This window comes from Poecilia reticulata, linkage group LG10 (assembly GCF_000633615.1).
Source record: "Poecilia reticulata strain Guanapo linkage group LG10, Guppy_female_1.0+MT, whole genome shotgun sequence".
NCBI classification, from domain to species: domain Eukaryota; kingdom Metazoa; phylum Chordata; class Actinopteri; order Cyprinodontiformes; family Poeciliidae; genus Poecilia; species Poecilia reticulata.
In genome coordinates this window covers 23,805,125-23,823,561 of record NC_024340.1, presented here as the reverse complement: position 1 = coordinate 23,823,561, position 18,437 = coordinate 23,805,125, and the positions used below count along the sequence as shown (strand labels likewise).

The 18,437-nt window shown below is 38.3% G+C and overlaps 1 protein-coding gene across 1 annotated transcript in view; it reads right to left on the bottom strand.

Annotated features, from left to right (window-relative positions):
- Positions 1–18,437, bottom strand: part of dock2 (dedicator of cytokinesis 2) — a 107,612-nt gene that overhangs the window by 9,919 nt on the left and 79,256 nt on the right. The window contains exons 27-39 of the mRNA XM_008420268.1: positions 13,627–13,725; positions 13,421–13,515; positions 11,386–11,464; positions 11,171–11,271; positions 10,840–10,898; positions 9,597–9,745; positions 9,266–9,351; positions 8,894–9,050; positions 5,595–5,635; positions 2,517–2,607; positions 1,780–1,890; positions 1,166–1,255; positions 155–259 (exon numbers count right to left, since the gene is read on the bottom strand). Of these exons, the coding sequence (XP_008418490.1) occupies positions 155–259; positions 1,166–1,255; positions 1,780–1,890; positions 2,517–2,607; positions 5,595–5,635; positions 8,894–9,050; positions 9,266–9,351; positions 9,597–9,745; positions 10,840–10,898; positions 11,171–11,271; positions 11,386–11,464; positions 13,421–13,515; positions 13,627–13,725 (1,263 nt within the window). The remainder of the gene's footprint in view (positions 1–154; positions 260–1,165; positions 1,256–1,779; positions 1,891–2,516; positions 2,608–5,594; positions 5,636–8,893; positions 9,051–9,265; positions 9,352–9,596; positions 9,746–10,839; positions 10,899–11,170; positions 11,272–11,385; positions 11,465–13,420; positions 13,516–13,626; positions 13,726–18,437) is intronic.

Sequence of the window (18,437 nt, the reverse complement as noted above, 5' to 3'; positions counted from 1 at the left end):
ATATGTATATTAGGCTTTATGAGACTCAGCAAACTTAAACAAATTTCCCTTTTCTTCTACTTTTACTAGCATTTACATTATTTAACAGCTTCTTTTTAGAGAACACACAAAATGGAGATTTTAGTGATTTCCACCAGACATTATAACTACAAACCCTGATGAAAGGAGGGTAGCCTTGTCCATAGAAGCCCACTGCAAAGTAGTCCGGCTTAGGTCTCAAGATCTTCATAATATTCTCATAGAACTTGGCTTGTTTTTCCTGCAGGGAGAGATAAAGAGAGAAACCAAGGATGTGTCTGGGGGGAGAGCTTCAGATGTGCAATGTGTGCAGTCAGGGCAGTTTAATCAGCTCACGCCAATGACAAAGCTACCATCAGCAGAATGCTGGACCTGTGAGGGTGATAGATGCAGAAAAAAAAACCCCAGCATCCCATCCAAGGGCAATGTCTGTCATTTATATAACCACATAAATTCAGCAACAGTTAAGAAGAGCCGTGGCTGCAGTCATACAAGGAGAAAAGGAGCAGTTTTTTCCATTGTTGGAAAATGTGCGGTTTTTCTTTTCTTTGGGAAGCGGTGAGATATATGGAGTGTGAGGGAAGCAGCAGAACAAGAGGAGAGAAGCTACAAGTTAGGATGTGACCTGGTGCATTTCCAGATAAGAAACAGCAGTTACAGGGAATACTGTCACAGCGGGTTTATATGCAGCTTCAAGTTAAGTTAAAAATGGAGATTGAAATGGTGATTAGTAACCAAACTCCAAAGCAAAAGTCATAATTTTAGATTGCACAGACAGCTATTTATTAATATTTTAACAGTTTGCCCATGGGTTTTAGCAATCCATTCTGGCCCAACCGGCTCTTGAGAACATTAACAATCTTGATGTGGCCAAAAATAAAAAAAATGACTTTGACACTCCTGACCTAAACGAACCTCAGAGGCCGACTCAGTTTCTCCAAACTTTAATTCACCACAGTCTGAACGAGCAACAGCCTGCGGAGAATCTAACCGTTACTATTTCAAAGCTGTTTCCTTCAAGTAATCTAACATTGGAAATATCAATAAAGAAAATAAACAGAAGACAGCCAGGGATATGAGAAGCAGCCAAACCATTGATCATGACTGCTGCGCGGCTGATTTGAGGTATAAAGCTATGATGTATTACCAGTCTCTTGCTGAGTAGCTCGTAGTCAAAGATCTCATTTTCATACTGCTCTGCTAGCTCCTTGCACAGAGTGATGGCCTCTTCCCACATCTAAAACACGAACAAAAAAACAAAGAACAGAAACAGAACAGTGGGTTTCAAGACAATCTGCCGATAAACTCAGTTCAGAGAAGTTATCATTTTCTGTAACAGAGCCAAGACCAGTTTTCATGCTGTTTTTTTTTTCTTTTTTAGAAGATCTGCTTATTTATTTGCAAAGCTACTGACAATGATGGATGAATAATTAGACATAACACAAAAAATGAGCCTGTATTTTGACAACACACAACAAAGAGCTTAGATTTGTTAAACTGTCATTAAATTACAATGTGTATCTGTGTAAAGTGTAAAGGTCTAATACGTACAATTTAATTACCAACTTTCTGTTGCCTTGCCTATATAGAAGTGGAGTTTATAATTCTTATTGTGAATAACAGGCCGAATGACTGCTCCACACCAGTGTTATTGGAAACCTTTAAACATATTGCTTTGCAATGATTAATCTTACGGAGTATCAAATAATAACTTACACTATCCATGTATGGTAAATTGCATACATGGGCGTCTGTACAAACCTTGCCCTTGTCGAAGTAGTCGATGATGGTGTCATAGAGCGTTTCTTTGAGTTGTCGCTGAGTTTGGGAGCCATGAAACTCAAACTGGGGGCTACACATGTCATCAGACCACTGGACCAGAAAGAGACATGTTATTTATCAACTTTTGACAGTTTTATAAAATTAATATTTTGTGATGTGACCAAGGCATACAGGATGTATGTCAAAACATCCACATACATCTGCTAATTATTCAAATTACATCATATGCTTTAAAGATTTAAGTTTCTAATAATGCGAATAACTTTCCATGCAAGCAAACTATGCTTTGCGGGAAAAAATAAAAAAAAAACCTGTAGAGTTTCTCTACTTTGATGCAGTAACACGATGTGGAAAGAGAATCCTCCGACCCCTTTGCGAGCTTGTAAACGTCCCGTAACAATGATCAGGGGACAAAAGAGGTGAAACGCAGCCCAACACACGCACATCCGCTCACGCACAAACACGATCACTGTGCGAGTGCGCTACATCAATCACCATAGTGATATGGCTGCAGTGGCCAACGCAGAGCCATAAACTAACCTCGGGGCTTCATCATTTGGAGGCCAGCGACGTAGCAACCATTTATCAGCAAGTAACGAACTCTCTCATTTGTTGCAGGCAGACAAGTGATTAGACCGAGCGAGGCAGTGGCTGCAGCGTTACACAACAAAACATATCCTCTTGTGTTTGTGTGTGTATGTGTGTGTGTAGCTTGCCTTGAGCAGCCGGGAGTGCAGCAGAAGGGTGTAGGCAGCCTCTGTGTAGTTTTCGCCCTCCAGGTGAAGGTCTCGTAATTTGTACAGATACCTAAACACGCACAAAGCCAGAGAAATTCCTTTAAACATCACTCCACTAGATGCCAGTGTTGGGCAGCTTGAACATCTGCAAATGAAGAATTAGCCAAAGTGCACAGCTGGTATCAGCATTACTTTCCACACACAAAAACCTTGAAACCTGAGCACAGCACAAGGTCACTCAATAGTACACATACGCAAACAAGGCACAATGTATCTTTTTTTATAAGTATGACAAAGTCTATTCTACGCTTGAGGTGAAGTAATGTAATATGCGCCACTCGAATAAAAACGGTCGTTTCAGGGACTCCCAGAGGGAAAACACTGTGTGCATTATGAGTGGGTTGCAGGTAAAAAGGTGCTTTTAAGAGACACAGTCTTTAATTTCATCTGTCTGGGTGAAAAAAGCTCAACAGAGGGAACTATTCACCATCAGAGGGTTAGTGAACCTCTGTAGAGAATGTGGAATTGTTTATGATGGAAAATAAACTGAAATTAATGATTCAGCTACTCTATTTCTAACATAAAGATAGAATAAATACACATGTGCAATCTTGAATATTTACTCACTGAGCCGTAACATCAGAATCTGTCTTTTATCAGATATCCGTTTGTGTTTCTGTAATATTTGTGCTTTAATGGTTTATAAAAACAAAACAAAGACAAAAACATTTTGAGTAGTTTGTCTGGGTTCAGAATGCGTACATCCTATTCATCACCGAAGAAAAAACGGCATACTGAAGATACTGACAGAAAAGCTGCTTTAGTTAACAAGAGCAAGATTTTTCATCATTTATTAAACATATCTATTATGCCTTTTCCCCTATTTAAATAATTGATCATCTAGGTAGTCTGAAGCAAGACATATGTAGTGGCATACTGTTGCCACTGTACTGTCACAGTAAAATAAGGTAGTACTATCCTCCGAGTTTGTCTACTTACTATTTCATCCTACTCTCTGGCAGTTATCCACAGTGGGGGAAAACTGTGGCCTTGTGCAAAGCACAATGCAACACGTGTTGATGTTACTAAGGTGCAGCAACATGTCAAATATGTTGGTTGATACACAGAAACACTACGAGTTATGCATTTCTTGTCCTTCACAGGTTTAAATTATTGTTTTAGTGAAAAGTGAAAACCTCAACCAAAAGACTGAAATCTTTTGGGTATTGCTTAGCAGGGTACAGGATTTATGTGAAAACAGGTGCTGCAGCTTATAGTAAAAAAAAAAAAATAAATAAATAAATCACATCATCATCAAACCGGCTGCGTCCATAAACAGTAAACAATTAGGTGTTCAGGGGGTTTATTGAAATCTGTTATCCTAAGTGGAACAAAAATAAAAATGGGAAAATACTGGGAAAACATTCCAAACATTTTCATTTTAATAAATTACCAAAAAAATATATAAAAAAGAGAAAATACAAGAAAGAAAGCCAGAAGTAGTCAGAGGGCAGGAGGCATGTAGCCAAACTATTAATATTTCCAAGAAAAAAAATCTCAGCAACTTCCCCGTGGGATTTCCTGCCTCAGCCCATACACCAATAGTGCTGTGAAAAAGTGTTCAACCCGTTACAGATTTCAGAATTCATCATTTCATCAATTAAAGGAAGTCTCCAGAACATTAAGCTACTACTTCCAATGATCACTTTCTTTGTCTGAAGTGTTACCTTCCAAAAAGATCCTCTTTTTTGTCTTAATAGTTTCTAAATATTTTCCTAAAAATCTATAGAATCATCAAGATATTTGTTGGGAAATATGAAACGAGCATTTTGGGTTGCACAACATATCCAGTCTGTTTCTGAATCATGAACCTACTGAGGTAGGCGAAGCCTCAGTGCTTTGATTCCCTCAGCCACATTGACACCGATAACTATTTGCCTCTACATAACTTTTTTGGTTTCTGCTGAATATATTTCAGACGTACATGATCTGTGTCGTCCTGCTGGCTGGACCAACTAGCTGAGTTACATTTGCTGCCATCTGTACAATACCACCGACGATCCTCGTGCCTTACTGTCCTCTGCATTTCATTTACGTTTTCCTGCTACAACACTAATTACGTCGACATTTCATCAATGTCTGCGGAAGAACTGCTAATGAATCATTCAGGTATGTCTTGTGTTGTAGCGAGCCAGAGACTCGCAGGCGAGCGAGATCTTGGGGCCGAGGATGATTCTCCCAGTTGTATGCGTGTCAGTTTCCTCATCCTTCTCACGGCTCTGTTTGCATCCGTCTCCCTGCACTGTGTGAGAGCTTCTCGTTTGCTCATAACTGTACTCCCCTGGCAAGCACAGCACAGAATTTTTWAAATTTTTTTTATGCTTTGCATTTTTATCCATTTATTCAAGGTTTAGTAGGCTTCCGAGTTATTAAAAGACATCAGGTCCTCTGAGGAGACTTGGGCTGAAGACCAAATAGTTAATGGTAGCTGGATATGTTGTTGAGGCTAACTTCCTGGAAAATTCAGAAGTGACGCAAAAACCACGCACCCAAAACTCCAAACCAGATTCAAACATGGATTTTGTGAACCAATCCACTTCTAGTTCGATTCAAGTTTTGTCTGAAACTAATCCTAACCGTAGTTCCTCAGGAAGAATTAAAATCATCAGTCAACTCTTCTAACAAAAAGGCTACAAAAAAAAAAAAGGAAAACACAAGGTGAACTACATGACCTGACAGAAACTGTACAGTCTGGTTCTCTGTCAGTCATTTTTGTCTCTGCCCCTGCAAACATGCTGCCTCTCTCTGCCTTTACACCTCGCTGGTGCTCATCATGTCTCCTTCTGCTCTCTCTACTGTCAGGCCGCCACCTGATCCGTTGGATTTTGACATTAATTCAGCCGAACTTGTATAATCCCTTGTCAGATTACGAAACCGCACACACACACAGGAGCACACGCGTCGAGGCGCGCATTTCAAATGCAAGTAGACTGTACGAGACAGACGTGCAACGTTTAAAAGCATTTTAGGACAAATCAAGAACATAATGCAAAATACCTGATGTACATTCCTTCACGGTTGATGTCTTTGTAGAAGTTCTGCAGAAAATAGAAAGGAAGAAGTTGACTTACAGTGAATTTTGAGTGTGTGCTTTACCCAAAAACATGTCCACAAAAATTCTGGAGAGCTGCACAGAGTTTGAGTTTGTAATTCTGCATCTCTGCATTGCGAGTTTGTCCAACAGTGTGTTGCAGCACGAGCGCTTCACTGCATCCCTCTGGTATTGTGAGTGTGGTAATGCGCTGTTGTATCTGTATTTCCCAGTTTAATTAAGTTTAATAACATCTACGGAGAACTGAGACGTGGAACAAACTGATTTAACCCCACCTCTCATTATTGGCGAACGACACTCACAGTGAACACAAACACAACAAACACCAAAAATGCAAAATGAAAGAAAGCTAAAAAAGTTGGAAGAGTTAGACACTAATACAAAAATGGTGACATTTAGACGTACCACTGATTGTTTTGGGCTATTTGAATTCAGTAAGTGTATTTTGTGAGGTATATTTTCAACAACAGGGCCAAGAATAAAGTCTGCTGTATTTTGTTTTTTTTTTCTTGTATTAGATCACATTTTCCTTTTCTGAGATAAAATACAATGGGGGGCGTTTGCAGCTGAATGTTAAACAGTCTGAATAACAATGAACACCTCCAAGACTGAACATTGGTTCTGAGTGGGAAAAGTGTTGTTTTCCCACTCTGGGTCAGGAAAGAGAAGTCGCCTCAAGAGGGACAGTTTAAGTGGCTTATTCGTCATCGCTGATAGAACAGAGAAGGAGATTGACAGGGGCGTTGGGGCTACATTTACAGAGATGAAGATGCTATACACGTCTGTTTTTGGTGAAGTGAGAGCTGACACAAAAGGTGAAGCATTCCATCTCAATTCTTCACCCCCTAAATTTATAGCAAAGGTAGCTGAAATGAGCAAACCAATGGATCAAAAGTGCATGATTGCTTGATTGATAGATGAATTGATGGATGGACTGACAGCCACAGTATGTATCAGATAACGCATCCATTCAGTGTTTGGACACATCATTTCCAAACATTCAATGGGATTGGACAACTGGCTCGAAAGATTTTTGGTTTGCTTTCCTTTAATCCCATATCGAACATGAGATACAGCAGGTTAACAAGTTACTCCAGTTTTTTTTGAAGCTTTGATGTGTAGTCATTGATTAGTCCAAACGTTCTGCTATTTTCTATAAACGGAACGTATAAAACCTTATACATCTGTTTTTTTTGTTTTTCTTTCTTTTTTCTGTTAGTAATAAAAAGTAATATGAACTCAAAGCTGTGGGGAAGCCTTCGTGCATTTTTTCTTTTCTTTTCTTTTTTTTAAACTTTTAAACCTTCCAGTGTTTTAGGGTATAGTGGGAGTGGATTTTCCTACATCCAATCAATCACCTGTCAACTGGATTACGTAGCTATTTAATTTTAAATTAACACAAATCATTCAGTAAATTGGAACATGAAAAACTTTTTGGAAAAAAAGCTGATTGCACAGAAATGCCTCTGAAACTTTCATATGCAAGTTAGATTGGGATATTTTGGCCAGAGGAGTATGAATGCCTTTACATTTAGAAGTACATTTCTGTTCCTTTGAAAATGCATCTGCATCAGGAGGCCTGGCAAATAACAAATATGTGAGTGATTGTGTGTGTTAGCCCGGGGAGGGGTGTAAATACGAGAGTGCTTGCTAGCCTGGAGAAAGGATTTTTCAGCCCAAGAAATAAATTAAATAGAATATCTAATGGGCAACTACCACAAGCCGTAGGCTAAATACTTTTGCCATTTCCCAGCAGCGTTCTTCTAAAAACTACAATGTATGACGTGAACACACACAGATGCACGGATTCATATTTACGTGAGATTTTTTCTCAGTTTGATAATAAATGGCTCATTAAAAACAGCAGAATGAAGGAGTAGTTTGATAAGGCTACTTATTTTGAATAAAAAAATTACAAACTGTAAGATTATTTAATGCAATCATTTGAATGGTCATCTAACAGGATACATGTAATCAGTGCATAGAATGATTAAACCTTTTGTAAACAGCCTGAAGCTGAACTATCTCTAGATCAATCACCTCAAAAATTTAAAGCGGTAAAAATAGATATATTATTTAAAAATCATTATAAAAGACATTGTAATGTTAGAACAAAATCACCAAATGGATTTTGTTTATATTTTAACTCCATGCAAACATGGAAAAGGTGCAATTATAGAAGGAAATAAATCAGGAAAAGTCCGTATTTATTCAGGTGCACAATCACACTGATACCAAACATTTTGAATTTGATTTGCCCCGTTTAAACCTCCGACATTTCATTTGGTGCGCTCCTGGCTGCTAACGTGAGAGTAAACACCATAGTGAGATCAAAAGAGCTGTCTGAAGCCTTCAGACAGACGACTGTGGCAACTTCGATGTCTGGTAAGGGATTTAAGGAGGTATGAAAAGAATGAGAAATCAACTACTCACTCTATTGTATGGAAGATAGTATAAAAGTGAAGGATATTTAAAACAACTGCCAGTATGCTCAGAGCTGATGATAGAATAATTTCATGCCGAAAGCAGGCCACATGATGCTAAAAGAAGACTCCAAAAATCTGGTAAATAAACCTGAGAATTAAAAAAAATGAAAAAACTTGCTAAGAATGAGATGACTAAATATAGGCTGTACAGTCTCTGAGATGGTTACAAAAAGTACCTCATCAAAGTTATCACAACCAAAGGTGATAACACTGGTTGCTAGAAGGGTAGGGTTTTCTCATTTTTCCTTTAATAATCCATGAGTGAACGCCCATCTACTCTAGATTCAGTATTCACAGATTCATCTATTTGTGAACTTTTCTGCTCAATGCATTTCCAAAATATTTGTGAAAATTTTGCCTGTTTTCTGATTTTTTTTTCCCCCAATGAGCATATGAAAAATATTTAAGAAAAAAAAGAAGTCAAAAAAGATTATTTTTTGTTATGTCACTGACATCTCCAAAGATAAATAAACACAAGTGTTGACATAATTGTGTGAACATTTCTTGATAAAAAACAGCACTTATTGGGTTTTTCTATTTTTTTTCCACACAACTTTATGTGTCTGAAAGATTCAGCAAGCATACATCAGGAGTAAAAAGAAACTTAATATAGTTTCTAACATGGAAGTATTAAGGTTAGCTCAGCTTTTACATGCAAGTTGTTCTCTGGGAGCTAATATGCTTATAGGTCTTTTTCAAAAGCAAGTTACTGACATCTCTGACACCTCAGGGTTTATTTTAGTGGTGTTTTTACTAACCAGGAGATTGACAGTGCAGCTCATGCGGTTGTTGCGGCTGTCATCACTCATCACGGTGCGGTAGTCAAGGAGACGAGTCAGGAGACCCTTAACCAAAGAGACAAAGTGCTGCACCTGTGGCTTCAGTGTGGATTTCTCAGCTGCGCAGTCCAACAAGCTGGTAGAGGAGAATAAACAGCTTAATTATCAACAACCTGAAACAGGGTTTGTTTTTCAGTGCTGCTAGCTTTCTGTGTTTCTCTAGTGTTGACAGACAAAGAAAGGCAATACTAGCTGCAAAGCTTATTCTAAGGGAACAGCAAATATAACACTTTAAGCTGAAATATTTATTTGTCATTTTTGGATTTGATGTGCTTAAATACTCAGGCCTACATGGTTTCTAAAAGTTGCATGTATTGTTCATCTCCTCCTCCACCTTCCACCTCATGATCCAACTTCAAGATTATCTCGTTTTCAAACTGTTGGGGAAAAAAGTACAGGTTTGGAGAAGAAAGAGTGGATAAATTAGGGAAAAGCAAACAAAAAAAAAAGACAAATCAATTATGCAAATGCAATTAGAATGTCCCATGTTTCAGATTCAACATTGCAGGAAATCAGTGTAGTAATTTTATGTGTATATGCTTTTGGTTTCCAACCAGACCAGATATTTCTTTGTTATGTTCACTGTGATGTTGTTGAAATTTCATGCACAGTGCTTATCCACCTTCTGGAAGTTTCCAAACTGGACATGCTCGCAGGAGATCATGTCGAAAAAGATGGGGATCGTGGCTCTTCTCAGCTCCTCCTCAGGAATCAAAGTCATCTCCAGGATTGGACCCACCATACCAGGGATGAAACAGATCTTATGACTTCCTGCAAAAGACAAATTCATGCACAGGAATTAAGGATGTGCGATCACTGTTTCGTTTCTCAGTGGCACAAAAAAAAAAAGAGAGAGATGTATAACAAGAAATGTGATTTATCAAATTAATGATACATTCTAATTGTTGTTTATGAGATTGTTATTTTTGCTGTTTAAATGATCGTTTTTCTCTATTAGTTCCACAAAAGCGCAAATAAATATAACTATGTACTAGAAAACCAAAGTAGAAGTAATTATTGAATGCTGATTGAAGAACATTTGCGCTGCTTGGTGCATCTGAAGTAGTTTATAAGAAAATGTTTTGTTTTTAAAGCAGCATTTGCTCTTTTGGGGTTCTGGTTATATGCGACGGCTGCATCGGCAAACAGACTGTGTTGAGTTTCTACAAACTTTCTTTTAATCATCCTGTTTGTCACGATAAATACTAGAAATATCTCCAGAAAAACTGAAGCCCACAGCACCCATTTTTAATGTGAGTATTCCAACTAATCCTAAACATGAACTTACAATACTCATATAATTAAAGTGCTTTCAAGTTTTGCTGTGAAAACCTACAGCACTGTGGCATAAAAAACACCTGCAAGTGTCATTGCTTTTGCTTGCGTGTCATATCTAAAAAAATTTATAAAATGGTTTTGCTTTAAAGTGCTTTTCTGAGCCTTTGACCTCATCTTGAAATCACATTTAGACCTTTGAACTTGAGTTTAAGAAGCCCTGAACTGGACCTTTGACACAGTTTAGTTATGATGCTTCCTATGGGAGATCCTGTGTCTTGGTATAAGCATGCTTTGGGGTTTTGTGAAAAACAAGGACAAAGAAAACACACCAAAAAAGCACAAGAAACCCAAACTACATTGTGTGGTCTCTGTTGGTTCCCTTTTACTTTCTTTCAACTAATTCCCTGAGTCTCTGCGCACAAAACTGACAAAAGCGTTCTCCTTTTCTTTTAACTCTGGTTTTTGTGGTATTTACCACATTTGCATCTCTATTTTAGCATGCAGCATCCACCTGAGTGCTCTGGGTTTTAAATTTAAATCTGCGAATCTTCTGTAAAAACTTTGCACAATTCATTACAGCTTCTCACCAAGTTTGTACCAGATGTCACGTATAGCGAAGCCAATGAGCCTTCTCATATCTCCATATCTGAAAGAAATATGTGCAAGAGTGAGAATAAAAGGGAAAGCACATACAAATTGATAAGAGGGGAAAAGTCATCCCCTCAGTTTGCAACAACTACCTAATCAATACTTATTTTCACCTTCAGAAACTGAACATCCCCTTAGGAAAGATAGTGCAGCGCTGCTCTACCTCAACTGAATTGATCTCCTGTCTACAGGTAACAGAGGCTCTTAATAGGTAGCGCCATTAGCGCAGATGTGGTAAAAAAGGAAGAAATTAAATGTTTGCACTCTCACTTGACCAGAATCTTGTTCCTTTTGGTCGGAGAGAAATGCTGAAGCTGCAGAGACTCTTGAGTGATAAACGCCACCGCCAAGTGGAAGTAGTTATTCCACAGCTATGGAGACGGAGACAGCAGAGAAAGTATTCAGGAAGCATAATAAACAGTGCAACAGAAAAGACGATCACAGCCACATAATATTTTTATGTACTGTATACAAAATACAATAACCTGCACTTCGAAGTCATCATTAGTCAGGAACTTTTGGTTCATTGTGTCAGCGTAGGTATTGATGGCTCTCAGGAACACCCTAAAGGACGAATCAATGTTAAAAATGAATATATTCATGTTATATTGTTTAATTCAACTGTAGTATGGGATATTTCCAATGGTATTCTAGTTTTTTTTTTATTAAAACGCTAGACTTAATGTCTTTGTTTTTCTTTCCTAATTAATTCTAAATTTTGTGAATAAAGTGGAAATTTTAAGATGGACGAGCACAGATGCTTTTATTAACATTTTTACAAACTAAAAATGTTTTCGAACACAAAGCAAAGTAGAAGGAATGAGATTCTGGCATAACACTGATGGGATGTTCAAAAACTCTTGGAATCAGAAAAGGTGAGGTTTATTAAAACTGCCTAATTTCCTAGGATGAAACCACTTTTTTTCAGTTAAATGTTTAATAGTGTGTGGCTGGAATCTTCCATACAGTTAAAATGTTTTGGTGTGTGTTTGGGATAATTTTACAACTGGAAGACACAATTATGTCCAAGTTTAAATCATCTAACTGTTTAGGTTAGGTATATTTAGAGATTTAGTGTTTATCCAGCCTTAAATATTATTAAAATTATTCTAAGTTTAAACACAAAACGCTTATTCATCAAATATACCTTTTTCTTTATTCATTTTTTTTGTCATTTTGTCCAAACTGCTCAATCTTTTGGGATGATAAAGCTTTTCTCCTTGAAGGGACTGGAATTGTTCATGTAGGCAGCTACAAATTCCAGTTCAGCTTGATTTTGTTTACTGTTTTATTGGTCAGGACCTTCTCAGTGCATGACGATGTAACATGCTTCACTGCAGACAGTGACAATGATGCTTCATCTACTTCTAGTGAGATTCGGTCAGGTTTGAGTCCTGGTGATCCCTGGGTTGTTCCTGAACACGCTTACACATTACCGTTCATCTGAGGGTGACAGTTTGGGTCAGATGATTGAAACTTAAGGGCATTTTGGTATTTGCAAACATGCAAAGTACAGCTAAAAACTAATTTTGGATCTAAGTAGACTGACATTACATTTTTAGAATGATCTCATATACACTTGTGAAGGCAATTAATATTTTTTTAAATTAATTACATCTGTTAGATGCATGAAGATTTCATTAAAGACCCATATTTAAAATAAAAATCAGATCCATGATAAATGGATGTAACCCTTTACATTGGCACTGCAATGATCAGTAACAAAACTAATCTTGTGTGAGAACAAAAACAAAATCCAATGAATAAAAATGTGTAATGCATCAAAAACAGTTTTTTTTTTCTAGATAAGGAATTTCATGGCGTTTCATACCGTAAACTGCTTTTTCAGGGGTTTTTTAAACTATTGCTATTCTTCTATGTCGGCAGAAGCATGACAGCAGCTCGACACACTGAGTGCAGAGGTATCAGTGAGATGTTATTTAATGCATTTTTGAACTTAAGGAGAAACTGCTTCCAGCCTCTTTTGGCCCAAACACTATCTATCATCATTATCCAGAGCCAAATGACATCCACTCTCATTCCCCTTCCTCCTACATTTTCTATGTAGTGGGACTCAAATGCTATATTTGCACACTTCTTCCAGACTCCTAGTCTACAGAGTGAGTTGTTCTTCTTTTTTACTTCACTTTCTCTTCCACCTATTGGCTTCACAGCTTTAGCCTCCCCTCTGGCTCCTTTCATTGATAGATTTTTGCTCTATCAGTCGGCGCACACCAGCGTATTTGTCACATCAGCYGTTTTCATCATTACAGCCCTGATCCCGGCTTCACTATCTCTAACTCATCTCAGTGTGGGTTAGTGCAGATGAACAATTCATTGTGGATGTTGACAGTCCTTTAAGATGTAGCGCCATGCCTCATGGGTCGAACAGCAGGCCGTATAGCAGGGCTGCTGTGGCTTATTTAGCAGAATGAAGGAATCTCGCGATTGTGCATCGTCCAACCTCTAGGCCCTGTGTGAATGCAAGCATGTCAGTTTTGCTCATTATGAAGTACCGACCTGTTCTGCACCATGATCATGGCCATCCAGTCAGAGGGATATACATGTTTCCCAATCAGGTCCTTGAAAAGCAGGAAGGACTCCATCAGGAAGTCCTTCGATTAAAGAGAAAAAAAAGTGAATCACTTCCTATAAAACCTTAAGCAATCTAGTTGAAAAGATTGCTTATTGCCTGCAAATTTTGAGGTGTGTGTGTGTGAAGTTACCACTAGATCAGTAGTTCCAGTAAAGGTTTCTATGTACGTGGCATAATGACGATCATCCATCTGACTCAGGATTGCTGTCATGCAGGCAACAACTCTCGACTAAAAGAGGTAAAACGAAATAAAACAGAAGGAGGGGAAAAGGCAACATTACTTTTCTTGAAGGTTTTCATCTGAAGCCAAGAACTGAAAAAACAAAACAAAAAAACAATTGTTGCTCCATGTTGTTTCAGGTAACTATAAGGAAACACCTGCAGACACCAGCTCTGCCGCTCGGTAAGTTATGACATTAGCATTCCAGTCAAAAAGCGTCAACGAGATCGAGCTGCAGGATGGCAGTCTCAGCAGGAAAACGTGTTATCCCTGATGTTATTTTTAAAGTGCCTGCATGTGCCAACAAGAGGGCAACGAAATGTTATTCCCAAATTATCATAATTGCTATAAACAAACAAAACCATTGCCAAGGGGACTGGCGGTCTTTTCTATTTCTAGATTACCTTCATTGGCTTACATGAGACAGACGGAAGATTTATCAGAGGTTTATGTAAGAGTCAAACACACAAGGCACTAAAGCTGCCTGCATTTTTATTTGAGAAAAGCGGCAGACTTCAATTCGGTGTGAATATGGTGAAAATAAGGAATATTATGTAATGGATAAAACTACTTTAAAACTACTAATACATAATAACAGCAACATTATGTAGTGAATTGGTAGCAAAATCATAGCTTCAACTTTAACAATTTTTGACAGCAGAGTACACATACTTTTACATTGTATTTTATCTTATTTAATCAATGCAAATGCAACAATACGATTTTTTTCTGCATTATTAGTGATCATTATCCATTTTTAATGCTCTTTTTGAATTTAAACGACTGCAGTTGGATACCAGAAGTGTTATTAGAATTTAGCAGAAGTGCTAAATTCTAATGTTGCATAGCAATTATTTTAGTAATTACATATAATTAGCAAGTTATTACATTATCACAAAGCAAATGTGAGATTGTTACCATGTTGTGACTGAATTGTAAAAAAAACAAAAAAAACATCTACAAATGTTTTTCAAATTATGGTTTACCGGTAGTTTTTTTTTTTTCTTTATGAACATTTGCATTAAACATAAAAATATAGATTCAGAGCAAGTAGCTAGTCTGGTATGTAGATCACCCTAACCCATACTTTATCATTTATTGCATTATCAGTAAATAGTGATTCAAAATTCTGACCACCTAATCTGGACATCATTTGGACATTAACAGGAGCACAGAATCAAAAGCCTTGGTTTTGTTTTCTTCCTCTGCTTGAGTGCTTCCAGATCTTTAACTCAAATCCACATAGAGATCACAAATCTGTTTCAGAGAGCCCCACAGATGTACAGGTATTTCTGCATGCCAGCGCTTGGGTGAAATTATCCACCAGAGCTGGCAGCGAAAAAGGGGAGGCAAGCAAAAGAGAAGAGAGATGATGGATGGCTAATTGAGGATGAGAGATGAACGGCATCCAGTGCGGTGACAGCTTTCACCTTTTCCTGTCGCAACAAAATAAGTAGGGTCTATATAATTTGTGCTTTTTTTTCTCTTTTCGCTCTAAAGGAGAAAACCGGAAGCGTGTTACAATAATAAATCAAATAGAGACCCATAAATTGACACTAGAGCGTCCATTGAATTACATGAAAAGGCTCATTAAATAAATATGTCACTGGATATGAAGACTCCTAGATTCTAAAAGGAATCTGTTTGAACTTAGTGCATGAGAAGCCATTTTCTCCTGCTAACTTCTGCAATTTAGTGACACCAGAGACCACTTCTGAAGACTCGCATCTTTTATCTCTCTCTTCTCTTTCTCTACTTCTCCTCTCCTGCATGCTCCCCTATTAAATGTGCCAGGAGACCATTTTAATCTGACATCTAAGCACTGACTAATTAGCGGACGTATCCCGTTACTCAACTACCTTAATTTTATTTCAAAACKCAGTGGTGATATTAATATAATCAACTTCTGGCTTTAAAACCCAACTCCACTGTTATTGTCCATCCTAAAGACAGTATTGTGGGAGTTTAATCTAACTATACAATTTTATGTGTCTAACCATCCCCCAAAAACTCGGCATCTATAGACAGGACTGAACAGGACAATTAACTCAAGTCTGCCTTTCTCTTCAATCGTTTCCTCTTTAGTGTGCAGCCACTGAACAGTAACAAGATTAGGAACCCACCCACGCACTTGGTCACTTACCGATATTATTTGACGGAGGATTTTTGCCTCCATGATCACTCTGTGTGTGTGCGTGTGTGTGTGTGTGTGTGTGTGTGTGTTTGCCTGTGCATGTCTGCAAATTAAAGTGCAGATCATGTGCTGCATTGTCCTATTTCACTGTAATTACTATTGTCTGAAGATCAGAGAATAGGTCTAAATGCTCAAGGGGGCAAACTGTTTGTCTGCGCTCTAAATAATGTGTTTCATTAGCACCTTCAAGGAGATGCTAAAAAGTTTGGAGAGCACATTTGCCAGCTGTGTATTAATAAAGCCATCACTGGTGTCAAAGGGATTTCAGGGCTTGTTGAGGCAATGTCCTCCACTCCCATCCTCTCCCAACAGAGTTGATTAAAATATATTAAAAGCTATAATTTCTAACTTGCTTTGAAATGAGAGTTCCTTGAAAAATGTCTGTAATATAGACAAAAATGACAAAAANTATTCAGCTTTACTACAGTAAAAAAAAAACAGAAGCCACAGAGCACACTATATTTTATGGTGGAAATTGGTTGAATTTTACAACATAATGACATTTTCTAGTATCAGTTTACACACAGCGGTGACAGGAATATATAAATATTTAAGCCTCGCCGTGGTACTGAGAAAAGGGTATAATCGAAATCCTGAAAAACTTTTTTTTTCAGAAAGAAAACCTTTAGTCATTGTGGAAATGTGTGCTGACGCGGCCACTGCTGCGTGGACAGCAATGGTGAAGCGCAGATGTACCTGTATAAATCCCATTCATGACGCTGAACAGATAAAATTAGCACGTGTAAATGTTAATGTTCAGCCTTTAAATTGAATGGTTTGAATAAATGTTTTACCTGCCAGCTTACAGTTGCTGGTTAGCTCTTCTTTCATGCTCCTGCACTAAATGATAAAACATTTAGACCAAGCTAAATAAATAAATAAGAAACACAGTCCAGCTAGAAACAGATTGCCGCACTAGTGAGGCACGCTAGTGTTCACTGGCTCATTAAATATACATGGGTATTTTCTCAGAATACACAATTGAATTTACATTTTACTTATACAGCGAAATTAATTCAATATCAGGATGTGGTAGCGAGAACAGAGTTTTTTGTGGCTATCTGCCTGTCTGTCTAGAAGCTATGTGTTTAAAAGTGTGCAGAAATATGCACACAGTTGTTGCAACTTTTCTACATAAACCTTCTCTCTCCCTCACCTTGACCAATTTATGCGCGACTTACATTTGAAATTTATGAGTAAAGGCAATCTTCCTCCTGGATTTATTTTAATTTAATTTGCCAAAGTTTAATTGTACACATTAAGCATCCCTCAGAGGTACTCGGGGCGGGTGGGGGGGCGGATTAACATTAAATCACGATTAATGCAATTTAAAACTAAGCAGGAAGCGTTTATAACCCAAAGAAAAGCGTGTCACACAGACCCAGCACGATTCCTACCTGTGTATGAAGCATTTAAACTTAAAAAAAAAAAAGACAGGAACGTCATCACACAGCTAAAACCTGAATACAGGAGCCAGTAAAGTAAGCATTAAAATAACAGATCAAAACATCATAACTATGACTAGCTTTAACAAGCAGAAAGATTAGGTTTGAATTGTGTCTCCTTTCTACCTTTTCCTCTTCTCTTTCCATCTTCTATCCTTTATTGCTCCATTTGAGGCTTCCTCCCAGGTGGGAAATCATTACATGGCTCACAACTGTGATTTTCCAATATTTTTTTCTTTTAAACAGAACACCTAAAAAAAAAAAAGCCTCGCTGGGAGCCTGCGGCACCACTCCACAGACACAAACTCGTCTTTGACCTCGCTCTATTACACCCAAACACACATGAGCTCGCATGTTTCCCCAGACCCAGAGGGTGAGATATAAAGCTGAGGGGGCCTAGAGGTAGAGATGGATTGTCAGGTGGTTTAATTAGAGCTGCTGTATTTGTCTGAGACAAAGATTTAAGGGGGGGGGGGGGGCTCTTTGCATTTGGAGCATGAGCGTCAACGTAGCGGTCTGGTAAGGAAACAGATCAATGTGTCCTCATTCTTCTCCCCTCAAGTCAAGAGCAAGGAGACAAATTCAGGTGATACTAATAGGAGAGAGAAAAGGTAGGAAAGGAGGGAATTCAAGGAGAAAGGAATAAAAGTGTGAAGATGAGAGGACAGGAGGACTAGAAAAATGGGATCGAATGAGATATTTGCAAGCTAAAATACGGAGATTTTTCTCTTTCTCCTGCCTAGACAGCATGCTCCTTCTCCTCCCTTCTCCGTCTCTCTCTTTGACAATGACATCCTTCTCCTCTCATCCTGCACTCCAGAATCAAATAGCTGTGACCATGCTCTAACACAGCCATCACTCGCATCAGACCCCTCTTGCCGCTTTAGCCTGCATGTGTATGCACAACCCCACTTACATCGGTACAAGAGCGTACAGGAGCTGTTCTCTCTCTCACTAGAGGTCAACCGAAACACAACACAAGGTGAGTCAACCACTTTGCCGTGGCGCATATATCACTGGTTATTCTCAGATAGGGGAGGGGGTCGCCGGGGACACTCATGAGGATGCTGCATCAGAGAAAC